This window comes from Lactuca serriola, chromosome 7 (assembly GCF_051521515.1).
Source record: "Lactuca serriola cultivar US96UC23 chromosome 7, Lser_US96UC23_V15, whole genome shotgun sequence".
Classification (NCBI taxonomy): Eukaryota; Viridiplantae; Streptophyta; class Magnoliopsida; order Asterales; family Asteraceae; genus Lactuca; species Lactuca serriola.
This window is the reverse complement of record NC_136414.1, coordinates 72,007,080-72,021,285: the sequence shown is the minus strand read 5'-3', so window position 1 is coordinate 72,021,285 and position 14,206 is coordinate 72,007,080. Positions and strand designations below refer to the sequence as shown.

Here is a 14,206-nt window from a genome sequence, read left to right as displayed (position 1 = left end):
ACGATTTACGGACGATTCGGCTGATTTATCCTATTTTATTATATTATTATAATAATGAAACACAATATTTATATAATTCTTATTTATTATGTCAAATATGTTATAATTGTTGATCCTAACTATTACTTTTGTTAAAATTATTTATCCTAAATAATCTTCTATCAAAAAAATAATTTTTTACACTTATTATCTTTAAATTGACATGGTAGGGATAATCCGAACATGAGGCAGAATCCCTCATCACTAAAGTAATTCAGGGTATATTTGTGAATTTCTACCGATTAAAATTTAGTGCGAAGAACATGACCCATACCAACTAGGGGTGACAATGGGTTGACCTGGGTTGGGTTCGGGTTCAACCCATTTATTAATTGGGTCAAAGATTTCAATCCAACACAACCTATTTAATTAAATAGGTTGAAATTTTCAACCCAACCCAACCTATTGGGTTAATGGGTAGTCATCGGGTTGACTTATTTATGCTTTTTCCAACCCAACCTATTAAATAAATAGGTTGAACCCGGGTTACCCATTTAAAACTAAAAATGTAAACAAAAAAATCACACCTAAGTAAATTAGCTGAAAACCCAAATTAATATTCAAAGTCAGATAAAAATACGATCACAATTCAAAAATACAAATAGGTTTATCAAAAAAACATCATAAATGTTTAATATCTAGGTAACTCGATTTCCGTTTTCACCAACTCCACCTTCACTCCCGACATGAATTACATCTTCATCATCTATCTTTTCCTCATGATGGCTCCATATAGCTCCTCAAGTTGTGCTTCCATTTTTACTATAATAATAAATAAAATAAATTTAACTTATCAGTTGAAGTAATACATAGTTTTTTATAATAATGCAAAATTTATAAATAAAAGTTGGAATATACCTTCTCCATAGACCCAATCTCTTAGACATATAATAGCTTCAATGTTAGAAGGCTTTAAAGAACTTCTATAAGCATTAAGGACCCTACCACCCGTGTTGAAAGCTGATTCGGATGCAACCGTTGAGATTGAGATAGCTAAGATGTCCCTAGCCATCCGAGCAAGAGTTGGATATCGAACTTCATGTGTTTTCCAATAGTCCAAAATGTTTAGATTATCCACACGAGGCATGAGCTTCTCCTGTAAATAACATTCAAGTTCAGATTTGACAGCTTGAGAAGTCACCTTAGTTGAAAAGTTATCGAAATCCTATAATTTAAAAAAAAAACACACAGTTATGCACATTAAAAACAACAAAAAAAATACAGCTACACAAAAAAAGCAGTAGAAAAATGCAGTTATATACATGTAAAAAACACAACAATATACCTGTAAAAATCAACAGAAAATGCAGGTACATACTTGAAATATACAACAATAAACCAGAAAAAAAACAAAAACGCAACAATTAACTTGAAAAAAAACGCATCAGATTTTAGTGAAGCAAAAACATAGCAATATACACATATTAAGACATATTTAAAGAAAATATACATACCATTAAAAGAGAAGCAGATTCTAGTACATCTTGAGGTCCTTCTTGGGAGTTCAACGAACCACATGTAGGCTGGCCATCTTTAGAGTTCTTCAACTTTGACTCATCCAAATACTCACTGAATAATAAAATCAATTTCTATTTTATTATTGCTAATTCAGATTTGTACGTCTCCCTATAAGCTTTCTCATAACCCCATTCAACAATTTGAAACTTATATCGAGGATCCAAAACAGCAACAACAGCCATAATCGTGCTAAACTCATCCCAATATTTCTCAAATTTGGCATACATCCTACTTGCCATTTTTTGCATAAATTTATCGTGGCTTTCCTTTTCTTTATGTAACAACACTCAAACCGTCAAAACATTTGCAAAATAAAGATTGGTGGTAGGATACATAGAACCAGAAAATGCGCAAGTGACCTCATAAAAGACTTTTAAGAACTTAAAAATCCGTTCAACTCTTCCCCATTCCTCGGTTGTTGGGCAATGCAAGTAATTAGCATCCGTTTTTTGCAAGTGAATAAAAGCTTTTTTATAATATAAAACAAAATCTAACATCATGTAAGTTGAGTTCCATCGTGTTGGAACATCTTGCCTTAAACCCCTCACGGATTGTAGCTCCACATGTGCAACACTCTTTAAAAAGTTTTTCTTCCTAGATTGAGAACCTTTACAGTACTTAACACTCTCTTTAACTTTAGTGACAACATCATCAACCTCTTTTAAGCCATCCTGCACAATGAGGTTCATAATATGTGCACAACACCTAACATGAAAATAAGCACCTTCACAAACTAAATCAATTTCAGTCTTTAAATAGTCAACCATCACATCATTAGCAGAAGCATTATCTAAAGTCATGGAAAAAACTTTTTTTTGAAGTCCCCAATCCTTCAAAAGACCAAATACATGATCACTCATAGCAAGACCTGTGTGTGGCGGAGGTAAAAAACTAAAATTTAAAATCATTTTCCGCAAATTCCAAAAACTATCAATGAAATGGGCGGTCAAAGAAAGATAACCATCATTGGTTATAGATGACCAACAATCTGATGTCAAACAAATCCTACATGGGATACAACTCAAAGCCTTTTTCATTTTCATCTTTTCCATTATATATATATATATATATATATATATATATATATATATATATATATATCAAGAATTTCGGCTTTTATTGTATTCGTTGCAACCATTTTAACTTCAGGATTTAGATAAGTAAAACATTTCCTAATACCTTCGTATTCAACAAATTTAAATGGCAGGTCATGCCTTACTATGGCAGTGGCTAACATCTCACAGAAGGTATCATGATTAAACTCAAGGACCCTGCTAGTTATTGAACCACCATTGCCACCAATATCCAAAACCATTTGCCCAATATCCCTAAAACGACTTGGTTTACAGCTCCTAAGATGGCGTTTTAAATTTCCAGTACCCATTCTAGTTTCAGCATTATAAACTTGACCACACTTTTTACATTTACAATGCAATTCACCATTTTCATCGGTATCCAAAAATTCAAAATCTTTCCAAACCTCTAATGTAAGTTTTCTGTGACGTTTGACATCCACACCAATTTTTTGTGGCTTTAATTGCTTGACGGGCTTTGGATTCTTCTCATTGTCCCCTGTTGCAGGTGTAGGAGACTGTACCCCATGGACATCTTCTTCCGATATTTCAACAATATTCGTCACTGAAAAAAGAAAGTGTTAATCTAACACTTAACATAAATCAAATTAACTAGAAAACATCTTAATGGAAGAACTTGAATAGAAATATCTTACTTTTGTTTTCGTTTTTAGATGTCAAATTCTCCCTGGAATCGGAGGTAAACTGATGCCAGAGAGAGTTAGAGAAGGAATATGAAGTGAAATTTGAAGTTTGGTTCTAGTTTCTTGCGTATAATCAAGTCTTACTATACTATTACTGGCTGTATAGTGTTCTGATGAAGATTGTATCGAGGAGCACATCGAGGAGCTATGAAAATCCAAACGCCAAAATTGAAACGTCAAAAAGATGAAGTAACTAAAGGATATTAAGAAACCTAATGTGTAAAGCCGTAAGCTTCTAATTAATACGTAATAATTTAAAAAAAATGTATTCTAACCTTTTGAGTTTTGTCGGCTCTAATTTAGGTTTGCGTATGGGATTCACTGATTTGTCTGTGTGTAAAAGGCTCCATAGAAACTAAGACCTTTAAATCTTTAATAAATTAATAGGGTTATAGAAATACGGTAAAACATATTATTATATATATAAATATCAAATTATATATATATATATATATATATATATATATATATATATATATATATATATATATATATATATATATATATATATATGGGTTCAATTGAGAAAATAAAAAATGTTGAGAATGGGGGAATCATTCTCAGCACCTCATTTAATCTAAGCATAAAAGACACAGTGGCAAACTTGTAAATATCGTAATAACCTTCAATCTCAAATATGTAACTATAGAGAATTCGATAACTATTCATTCATCATCAAAATTTTTCCTCCAACCTTCAATAATCATCCAGATTTCTTCAACTAAACCGGAATTTCTTCGCTGTTCATGAAATTGGAATCGGAGTTCTGGACTCGCAGTCACAGTCGACATTGAGGGACTTAGAATCGGTACTCACAGGTTCCCAATCGGATTTTCGGAAAATCAAAATCAAATTGAGAAATCGATCAGAGATAGGATGTCGCATCTGAAGTCGAAATCGGAAGTATATGATGATTTGGAATTGATAACTTGATGTTTTTAACATTTTTAAAATAGTTAACTTGTTTGCACTCCAACTGTTTGATGAAATGCATAAACTAAATTACCACGTTATATTCACATATGAATATGTTTTCTCACCTGAATCAGTATATGATTATTAAAAACACAAAACAAATATGCAAGTCTGTATGTTATTCATATGTGGATAACATATAAAAATTATATATATTTGTCAAAATACCTTCAATATTCATAAGTGAATATACCTTGTAATATTCATATATGAATATACTGTGTAATATTCATAAGTAAATATATCATCTAATATTCACAAGTGAATATACTCTATAATATTCACATGTGATATACCATGTAATACTATGTAATATTCACATATGAAATATCATTTAATACTCATAAGTGAATATACCATCTAATATTCACAAGTGAATATACTATGTTAATATTCACAAGTGAATTCATCGTCCTATATTAAAATATGAATATACTATGTTTATTATATGTTATATTCATATATGAATGATACTTAAATTGTTAAAAAGAAAAAAACTCATACTTTTTATTCATAAGTGAATAACGAATGTACTGTAATAAAACCTGATGCATTGTTATTCATTTATGAATACTGATAGCTGAAAATATAAAAAAAATAAATTTTTTATTTTATCTTAAAACTATGTCAATATGAATGTCTATTTGTAGAGAATAAAAAATTATGAATTTTGGTATATTTAAAATCATTTTTTTGATAAAAATAGCTTATAAAAATTAAAAAAAACGAAAAAAACTGTGTTTTTGTATATATTAAGATAATGATTAGCATAGTTTAAGGAAATATGTTATGTTGGAAAACACATGTGCATTCGTTTCCCATTTCCGTCGGTACATTGGAGGCTTTTGCGGCAAAAATAAATGATTGGCTGAGAATTATTCCCCCATTCTCAACCTTTTTTTTTCTCAATTGAACCCTCCCATATATATATATATATATATATATATATATATATATATATATATATATATATATATGGGTTGGCGGGTTGAAAATAGGTCAGTAATTTTTACCCAACCCAACCTATTTAATTAAATGGGTTAGACGGGTTGACCCGTATAACTTAAATGGGTTGAAAATCTAAACCCAACCCGCTAATTTTGGGTTGGGTTGGTGGGTTGGGTCGCTATTTGCCAGCTCTAATACCAAGAGGCTGATTTCACTACCCGATTCAAAGTAGAGGGGCCATTAGTTCCATACTCAAAGTTTGAGGACTAGATTACAAAATAGACGTTGAAGGACAAGAATTGAAGAAGATGGTAAGTTCAGGGGCAACAGTTTGTATTGTCAGAGCAACGGCAACTCTCCTCCCGAAGCTGATCTGAGAACATTCAGCACCTTTTTCTTATACGACAGAACGCTCGCAGGCGCGTACACACACAAAAACACACATAGCAGATTAATTAGAATTCCGGAGTGAAATCAATCGCCATGGATTATGGACAGAGAACTCGTTAATCCTTCTAAGCTTCTTACCGAAATGCAGCAATCAAACCCGCAGAGAGAATTATATTTGTGTATGCGTACACATACACGCATGATTTTGTGGATTGAGAGGCTACATTGCCGTTTCTAGGGTTTCAATCACGATTTTTACAACAAAAAACATCATTGGTTGATACGAATGGCAATGTTCCGGAAATTGGTCTATAAAAAGCCGCCGGATGGACTTCTCGAGATTTCTGAAAGAGTCTATGGTAATTCATCTAACTGTTTTCTCCGTTTATGAATTCATAAATGTGTAGTTGGAAAATTAACATGATAGGTTTAGGTTTTCAGTTGCACGATACATTATCTTCATCTCTAAGGTCTAAACCTCGTCTTGTTTTGACAAATTCTCTGTTTCATCTACAGTCTTTGACTGCTGTTTCACTACTGATGCTTGGGATAAACAAAATTACAAAGGTTATATGGGAAACGTAGTAACTCAGCTCAAGGATCATTATCCCGATGCTTCAATCCTGGTTTTTAATTTCCGCGAGGGAGATACAACATCCCAGCTTGCTTCTGCTTTATCAAATTATGAAATGACAATAGTGGAATACCCTAGGCACCATGAAGGTTGTCCTTTGCTCCAAATGGAAGTAATCCACCATTTTCTAAGATCATGTGAAAGCTGGCTTTCACTTGGCCTTCAAAACGTCCTTCTAATGCACTGTGAGCGTGGTGGTTGGCCTGTTTTGGCTTTCATGTTGGCTGCACTTTTGATTTACAGAAAACATTATTCAGGGGAATCCAAGACCCTGGACATGGTTTATAAACAAGCTCCTATTGAGCTTCTACACTTGTTTTCATCAATGAATCCTTTACCTTCTCAATTGAGGTACTTACAGTATGTATCAAGGAGGAATGTTGCAACAGAATGGCCCCCATTAGACAGAGCACTCAGTTTGGATTGTGTGATAATGAGAATGATTCCTGATGTTGATGGAAATGGTGGTTTTTGTCCTATATTCAGAATTTTTGGACAAGATCCTTACATGCCTGGTGATAAAATTACCAAACTTTTGTTCTTAACACAAAGAAGCAGTAGAACTGTTCGATATTACAAACAGGTATGATTTCTACTGTTCTTCTGTTTAACACAAAAATATGACAGTTTTTGGAATAATATCTTCAGTGATCTTTTACTATTTGTCACAGGCAGAATGTGAACTTGTTATAATTGATATAGATTGTCACATTCAAGGTGATATTGTGCTGGAGTGTATAAGCTTACAAGATGATAAGGTGCATGAAAGTATAATATTTCGTGCTATGTTCAACACATCATTCATCAGATCAAATATTTTAATCCTTACTGGTGATGAAATTGACATACCTTGGGATGCTAAGTACCAATTCCCTAATGACTTCAAGGCTGAGGTATTTTTCTTCACACTTAATGATTCCAGTCTCCATTAGTACATATGATTATAAGTATTTATTTTTATAATTTATACACACAGTTTCTTTTCTCTGAGATGAATGCTTCAGCTCCTGTAGTTTCAATGGATTCTTTCTTTTTTGATGAGAAAGATGGTCTCCCAATAGAAGCATTTGCTAAAGTTCAAGAGATGTTTAGTAGTGCAGATTGGTTAGCTCCTAAAAATGATAATGCTGGATTTAATCGAGTCAACTCACAGTCAACTCTACTTCCAACCTCATCATCACATCCTCTTAACCGAGTCAACTCACAGTCAACTCTACTTCCGACAAATGAGATGCAAGTTTCTGGATTCCCACCCTCCATTCTGCCACCTGGCTTTCCATTAAAGGAAAGTGATACAAAAACTGGAAGTACTTCACAATCCATACCTTCTCCAGTAGCTCCTTCAACTCCTTTTAAGGAAAACAGAGACACTGGACATAAACCACCACGTGCCACGTCATCACCACAGACAGAGAGTCCATCTTCAATGAATGAAAAGGGTACTGGAGCTGGACTTCCTGGAAACTTATCTCTCTCTTCAACATCATCACCACGTGCACCACCAGCTTCACCGCCACCATCGCCGCCAACTCCACCTCAGCAAGAGAAGGTGGCTACACCAGGTGCACCCTCTACACCACCACCATGCTCTCCAACTTTGACAACTCCACCCTCTTCCAAACCAGCATCACCTGTGAAAGATAAGTCAACAACACCAGCTGAGCCCTCTCCACCACCACCACCACCACCACCACCACCACCTCCTCCTCCTCCAACTGCACCTATGACAGAGAAGCCAGAAACAACAGCCGGACCCTCTACATCACCACCGCAACCTCCACCACCACCACCACCTCCTCCAAGCGCTGCACCACCACCACCTCCGCCACCAGCTCCTCCTACACCATCAGCGCCGCCTCCACCACCTCCACCAGCTCCTCCTACACCATCAGCGCCGCCTCCACCACCACCACCAGCTCCTTCAAAGGCACCACCACCTCCTCCACCACCTTTTGCAAAGGGAGGTGGTCCAGGTCCACCACCACCACCTCCTCCAGCACCTTCTGCTAACGGAGGCGGTGCACCACCACCACCACCACCAAGAGGACCCAATGCATCCGGAGCTCCCGCTCCCCCACCACCTCTAGGTAGGGGGCGTGGTTCATTACAAACAATGGCAAAAACTCAACAATTAAAGAAACTGAAGCCTTTACATTGGTTAAAACTCACAAGAGCAGTTCAAGGAAGCTTATGGGCTGAAACACAAAAATCTGGTGAAGCTGTTAAGTAAGTTTTTCTCTCTTTAACTCCTACTAATTAATTATTAAACTTTAATTTCTTCATATTCTTTCTCATTACTCTTATGCTTAATTTACTAATTAGGACACCAGAGATTGATATATCAGAACTTGAGAATCTTTTCTCAGCTGCAATTCCTCCTGACAAGAATGCTGCAAAATCAAAATCTGCTCCAATAGCTAATAAACCAGAAAAAGTTCAACTGGTAATATAGTAATTACTATACTATCTGTCATAGTTATTTTTTATATAATTTTGACCCTTTTGACCTTGTTACAGATTGATCATAGGCGAGCATACAACTGTGAGATCATGCTTTCAAAGGTGAAGATACCTTTGCATGAACTAATGGTAAGCTGACCAAAGTTGTTAAGATATTTTTATGTTAATTTATATAATTCATAATAAAATAAAAAATTTATTTATGAAAAAACATGGCAGGATTATGTACTTGCTCTAGATGAGTCAGCATTGGATGTTGATCAGGTGGATAACCTCATAAAGTTTTGTCCTACAAAAGAAGAGATGGAAGTGCTAAAGGTAATACATTATTTGATTATACATCTGCTCTCTATTTATTTATTTAGTTAACTAGCTCTAAGGAGTTAATAGAATTTTTTAGGATAATTATTCTACAAAAGAAAATTTTGATTATATTCCATCCATTCTCATTGTTTTAGAGAATCTTCTTCCTCTAAACTTTTATCATGCTTTGATTTTTTAAATCTTGATTCTTTTAAACAAAATTTTGAGAATTTAATTCTTGCCACAACAACTTTAGTATAGTATCTATCCACAGTTTATATTGATAGTATGATTAACATGTTTTAAATCTCAGAACTACAAAGGAGAAAAGGATAAATTGGGAAAATGTGAACAGTTCTTTTTGGAGCTAATGAAAGTTCCACGAACAGAATCTAAGCTCAGAGTTTTCTCCTTCAAGTTACAGTTTGGATCACAGGTAATATTTTCTTTCTATTTTTTTAGATCCTGGATTTTGATGTAATTAATACTAATACTCTAGGTGTTTTTTTTAGGCTAAAGATCTTAGAAAGAGCTTAAACTCAGTAAATACAGCTGTGGAACAGGCAAGTCATTTTCCTATTTTCATTAATCTACAAAGGAAAATCTACTGAAAAGTCCTTATCCTAAATTTTGAAAAAAAAAGATGTAAAAAGACTAAATTCAGGATGAATTTGTAACAAAATTTTGAAATCTAGGCTAAAAGTGTAAATTTTGGACCAAGTTTGTAACAAAATTTAAAATCTGGACCAAAAGTGTAGTTTTTAAAAGTTGGATGACTTGTTGGCCGGGTTAAAGGGTCCAAATGAATATAGTTTTCGGTTTTGGGGACTTAATTGACTAAAAAAAAAGATAAGGAGTAAATCGATTATGAGGCCTTAACATAAGGATTTTTCAGTAGATTTTTCATTTTCAAATATACAACAATTTAATCTAATTAAACTTTTATCAGGTCAGAAGTTCGTGTAAGTTCAAGAGAGTAATGCAAACAATTCTACAACTTGGAAATGCCCTGAACCAAGGCACAGCAAGAGGTCAATATTTTCATTTGTAGTTGACTTTGACTTTGAGTTTGACTTTGATTAATTTGGTGTCCATTTTAGGTGCTGCTGTTGGGTTCAGATTGGATAGCCTTCTAAAGCTTACGGATACTCGTGCAAGGAATAAAAGAATGACACTCATGCATTATCTTTGTAAGGTATTAAAAACTTTTTTTTTATTTATAAAAATAATAAAATTTTAAAATAGCATATGATAAGGTAAGCATATGATAATAAAATTTTAATTAACTGTAGGTGCTTGTTGACAAACTACCTGAACTCCTTGATTTCTCCAAGGATCTTGACAGTTTGGAACCTGCATCAAAGGTGGTGATCACAATTAAACTTATTCAAATATTTAGAAATTTAAAACATGTGTAAATGTAATTAAGAATTTATTATTTTTCAGGTACAATTAAAATATCTTGCAGAGGAAATGCAAGCTATTAGCAAAGGACTTGAGAAAGTTGTCCAGGAATTGTCAATGGCTGAAAATGATGGACCTGTCTCTGAAAAATTTCTCAAAGTAAGTCTATTTATTTTTTTAATTCTTTTTTTTTTTCTTAAAAAAAAAATCTAACTTCCATACGTTGTTTTCGTTGTTTAGGCATTGAAGGAGTTTCTTTGTACAGCAGAAGGTGAAGCAAGATCCTTGGCCTCTCTCTACTCTTTAGTGGTACGTCTCAAATTTCTCTCGTTTGTGTAAAAGACGTAAATGCCCTCCACATCCTTATCATTATAAATACTATATTTTGTTTTGTAGGGTAAAAATGTAGACGCATTAATTCTTTACTTTGGAGAGGATCCAGCTCGGTGTCCATATGAACATGGTAATTGTAATTAACCACTAATTTACTTTTAAAATCTTACTTTTTATATATATATATTCATTTCACTACATATACATATATATAACGATTTTCTATTTCAGTTGTTTCGACTTTGAAGAACTTTGTGAGAACATTCAATCAAGCCCACGATGAAAACTGCAAGCAAATAGAGGCAGAAAAGAAGAAGGCCGAAAAGGAAGCCTTAGAAGAAAAATCCAAACCAAATGATTCCAAAACCTCAGATGAAATTACACCAAAACCAAATGATGAAAAATCCAAACCAAGTGATCCCAAAATCTCAGATGAAATAACAACAAAACCAAATGATGAAAAATCCAAACAAAGTGATGAAAATTCAAAAGTAATCGATTCACAAATTGACCAATCAGAACAAACAAAAAACCCTCCTATTAAAACCGAATAATATTCATCTCCATTTTTCCCACTTTACTTCAATTTTTTATACATCCATGTAAAGTTGTATCATAGTTTGAGTATCACGCTTTCCGGGCCCACTAACTTTACATCCATGGTTAGCTTCTTAACCGTTGATTTTTCAAAATTCACATGTTTTGTTACACAAGTATACTTACGAATTTGCATTAAAGTTTCATGCAGAAAAGATGAATGGACAGAGGTTTTGTTTTTTTTCCCTTGGGTGGCAGTTTTGTAAATATTTAAGAACCTGGACATCGAGCGTAGAAGCTATATACACTGTAACGATGGGCGTGTTTCACTCATAGATAGATGCATTTTTACTTAATAAAGAGAAGAGACATTTTGTTTTGTTCATCCTCTAGTGTATATCAATTTTAGTCATTTTTTTTTTTTCAATTTGGACCCAATTTTATTGGGCGAATGAGGTTAACATTGCGACATGAATCTTAGACATGTATAACACATCGGGATTTTGTGTTAGGATGATGTTTTATTGATATTGAAAGTTGAGTAATATGTTATAATATCCGAATTTGGTTCACAATGTGATGCAAACAAACCTTATAAAAGCAATGTCTTGAAAAAGCTTTGTAGGGAAGATTTGCTTTGTACTTCTAATAAAAAGACGACAGGTCGTAAAGTCTTTTGGAGTAGGTCGGTGGTTGATCTTCCTATAGATCCTAAGTCCAAAGTTATCAAATAACGAAGGGGCATTACATAATGTCGTATCTCACTATTACAAGAACTATCATTACATATTTTGTTTAGACTTGGTCTAACTTTAAGGCTAATCTTTATGTTCCTACCCTATAACGTGTTGTTTATGTTCAATGATACATCAGATCTACACTAGATAAGGCTTATTCCTATCATCTCGTTAATTGTTGCACCTTAAAGTGGTTAGTGATTTGAACTTACAATCAACATTTGACGATTTGCATTGGCCATGTTGTCCGAATACACGAAAATCAATCACTAGCCTTTGGATTTTTCATGGGGGACTGTTATGCGTACCCCTGATTTTATGTACGCACGCCCTTAATCATTACTTTATTGGTACAGATTGATCTATTATTTACTTTTTTGCAGCTTTTTTATTAATTTAACCAATAAATAAAAATTGTTAGTTTCAGTTTATAGTGCTATTTCCAAGAACCAAAAAGCTAGCCAATAATAATAATAATAATAAATTGAATATAGTAACCGCAATTAAAAGTTACTATCCAAGTTATTTTTTAGAACTATATTTGTCTTCATGTTAAATTTTAACTATTTCTCTTCAGTTTTTTTGGCCCATGTATGGAAAAATATTTACCTTTTTTGGTTGGTGTATGATGTATCTTTTATAACAATCATATTTTATTTATGAATAATCAATGCCTAAAATGACTTTTTTTTATTCGTATACTAGTGTAATACCGTGCATTATACGAATTTATTAAAAATAAAAATTTAATATTAATATTTCAACATAAAATATTTTATAAAGTAAAAAACGGACATAATATTCAACTTTTTGCGAAGTTAATATAATGGTAACCTGTTATCACCGGTAAAAGGGTAAAACCGAACATTTTTTGGAAAATGTTAGGGTAAAAACGGACACAAAATTCAACTTTGGGCAAAACCGATAAAATTCTGAAAACTTGAGGGTTTTTATGACATTAGCCCACATCAAAAAGATTAAAAAAAATTTAAATCATAGAAACAAAAATTAATTAATTAAATAAATAAAAACCAATAATATATAATAAGATTTAAAAAAAGTAATCTATAGAAAAAACATAGTGATTATAGTTTTAATGGGAATAAAATTAATGCTAATAATTAGTTATATGTAATTATTGTATAATGATAATAGTTATTTAAAGAAAATAAATAAATATTAATCATTAAGGTAATCATTAAGGGTATGGTTAAGTAAGAAGAGGGTAGGGATAAAGACAGCCTTTTTCATGGTGATTTATTAATTTTGATGAATTCCAAGAATATGAATGAAATTACACTTACTAAGTAACGAAATTCCAAGAATATGAATTAAATTACACGATGTCGAGTGCGGGATGGGAATAATGGGTTGGTACCGCAATAGGGGTGTTTGGTAGGTTCTAAAAGATCTAGTATGTCTAAAAGTCATTATAAAATGATATTGTTAATGACATATGATTCTATAGGGTCACACCTTATAGCAAGTTACTAGTAATTGATTATTTATTATGATAGTTTGATTATTAGTAAATATAATAAACACTTGTATTTACTTGGAAAAATATTATTTTTTGAAAATAATATTTACCTACATATTGAGAATTATTATTCTTAGGCAATTAAAAAAAAACTAGTTATATACATAAGGAATGTATTTAACCGTTTAGTTAGCGTATAACTAGTTAGTTACTAGAAAGAGCAAAACACAAAACATTATCATTTTCCCTTCTTTTAGTGTAACGACCCAATTTTCACATCCAAAATTTTTTGTTTAAAAACGTTTCATTGTAAAAATATTAATAACTAAAAACACCGTTTGAACAACCATAACATAAAATGAACCGTGTCTGAAAACCAAGACATACAACTAATCAGAATATCAGAGTATCGATCCCAGAGAAACTCGTAATGCGGAAACCGGAGAGTGTGTGTGTGTGACATGCTGCTACCGCGCCAGCTCCTTTCCCCTAGCTGAGGAGGTACCTGAAACCAAAACTGAAAACTGTAAGCACAAAGCTTAGTGAGTTCCCCCATAATACCCCATACCATGCATACACATAATCAACCAATGTTCAGCTATGAGTTAGGGGCCTTGCCCACACTCAGGAAGATACGGGCTCTGCCCACGCTTCGCTAGCCGGGAGATACG

General features: G+C 33.1%; 2 protein-coding genes across 2 annotated transcripts; one reads left to right on the top strand and one right to left on the bottom strand.

Moving 5' to 3' along the window:
- Positions 1-745: 745 nt before the first annotated feature.
- On the bottom strand, positions 746-1,796 carry LOC145064086 (zinc finger BED domain-containing protein DAYSLEEPER-like). Its single transcript, XM_079011603.1, has 5 exons — positions 1,660-1,796; positions 1,494-1,608; positions 1,262-1,324; positions 898-1,204; positions 746-801 (listed from the first exon to the last, which is right to left on the bottom strand). Exons 1-5 carry the CDS (start codon positions 1,794-1,796, stop codon positions 746-748), a joined length of 678 nt encoding a protein of 225 aa, XP_078867729.1.
- A 3,815-nt stretch (positions 1,797-5,611) lies between these two features.
- On the top strand, positions 5,612-11,875 carry LOC145062979 (formin-like protein 18). Its single transcript, XM_079010576.1, has 17 exons — positions 5,612-6,006; positions 6,164-6,864; positions 6,953-7,174; positions 7,258-8,507; positions 8,604-8,724; positions 8,799-8,870; positions 8,961-9,059; positions 9,358-9,480; positions 9,557-9,607; positions 9,994-10,075; positions 10,145-10,239; positions 10,337-10,408; positions 10,491-10,607; positions 10,689-10,757; positions 10,845-10,911; positions 11,013-11,443; positions 11,520-11,875. Exons 1-16 carry the CDS (start codon positions 5,934-5,936, stop codon positions 11,333-11,335), a joined length of 3,537 nt encoding a protein of 1,178 aa, XP_078866702.1. The 5' UTR covers positions 5,612-5,933; the 3' UTR covers positions 11,336-11,443; positions 11,520-11,875.
- The last annotated feature ends 2,331 nt before the right edge of the window (positions 11,876-14,206 follow it).

Bases quoted from the DNA above. Each gene is read 5' to 3' on its own strand.
- LOC145064086 (XM_079011603.1), bottom strand. From the start codon at position 1,796: ATGGCAAGTAGGATGTATGCCAAATTTGAGAAATATTGGGATGAGTTT. The intron at 1,609-1,659 runs GTACAAATCTGA...TTTATTATTCAG, and splicing joins GAGAAAGCTTATAGGGAGAC to TGAGTATTTGGATGAGTCAA. The intron at 1,325-1,493 runs GTATGTATATTT...TGATTTTTACAG, and splicing joins AATCTGCTTCTCTTTTAATG to GTATATTGTTGTGTTTTTTA.
- LOC145062979 (XM_079010576.1), top strand. From the start codon at position 5,934: ATGGCAATGTTCCGGAAATTGGTCTATAAAAAGCCGCCGGATGGACTT. The intron at 7,175-7,257 runs GTATTTTTCTTC...TTATACACACAG, and splicing joins CTAATGACTTCAAGGCTGAG to TTTCTTTTCTCTGAGATGAA. The intron at 10,409-10,490 runs GTGGTGATCACA...ATTATTTTTCAG, and splicing joins GTTTGGAACCTGCATCAAAG to GTACAATTAAAATATCTTGC.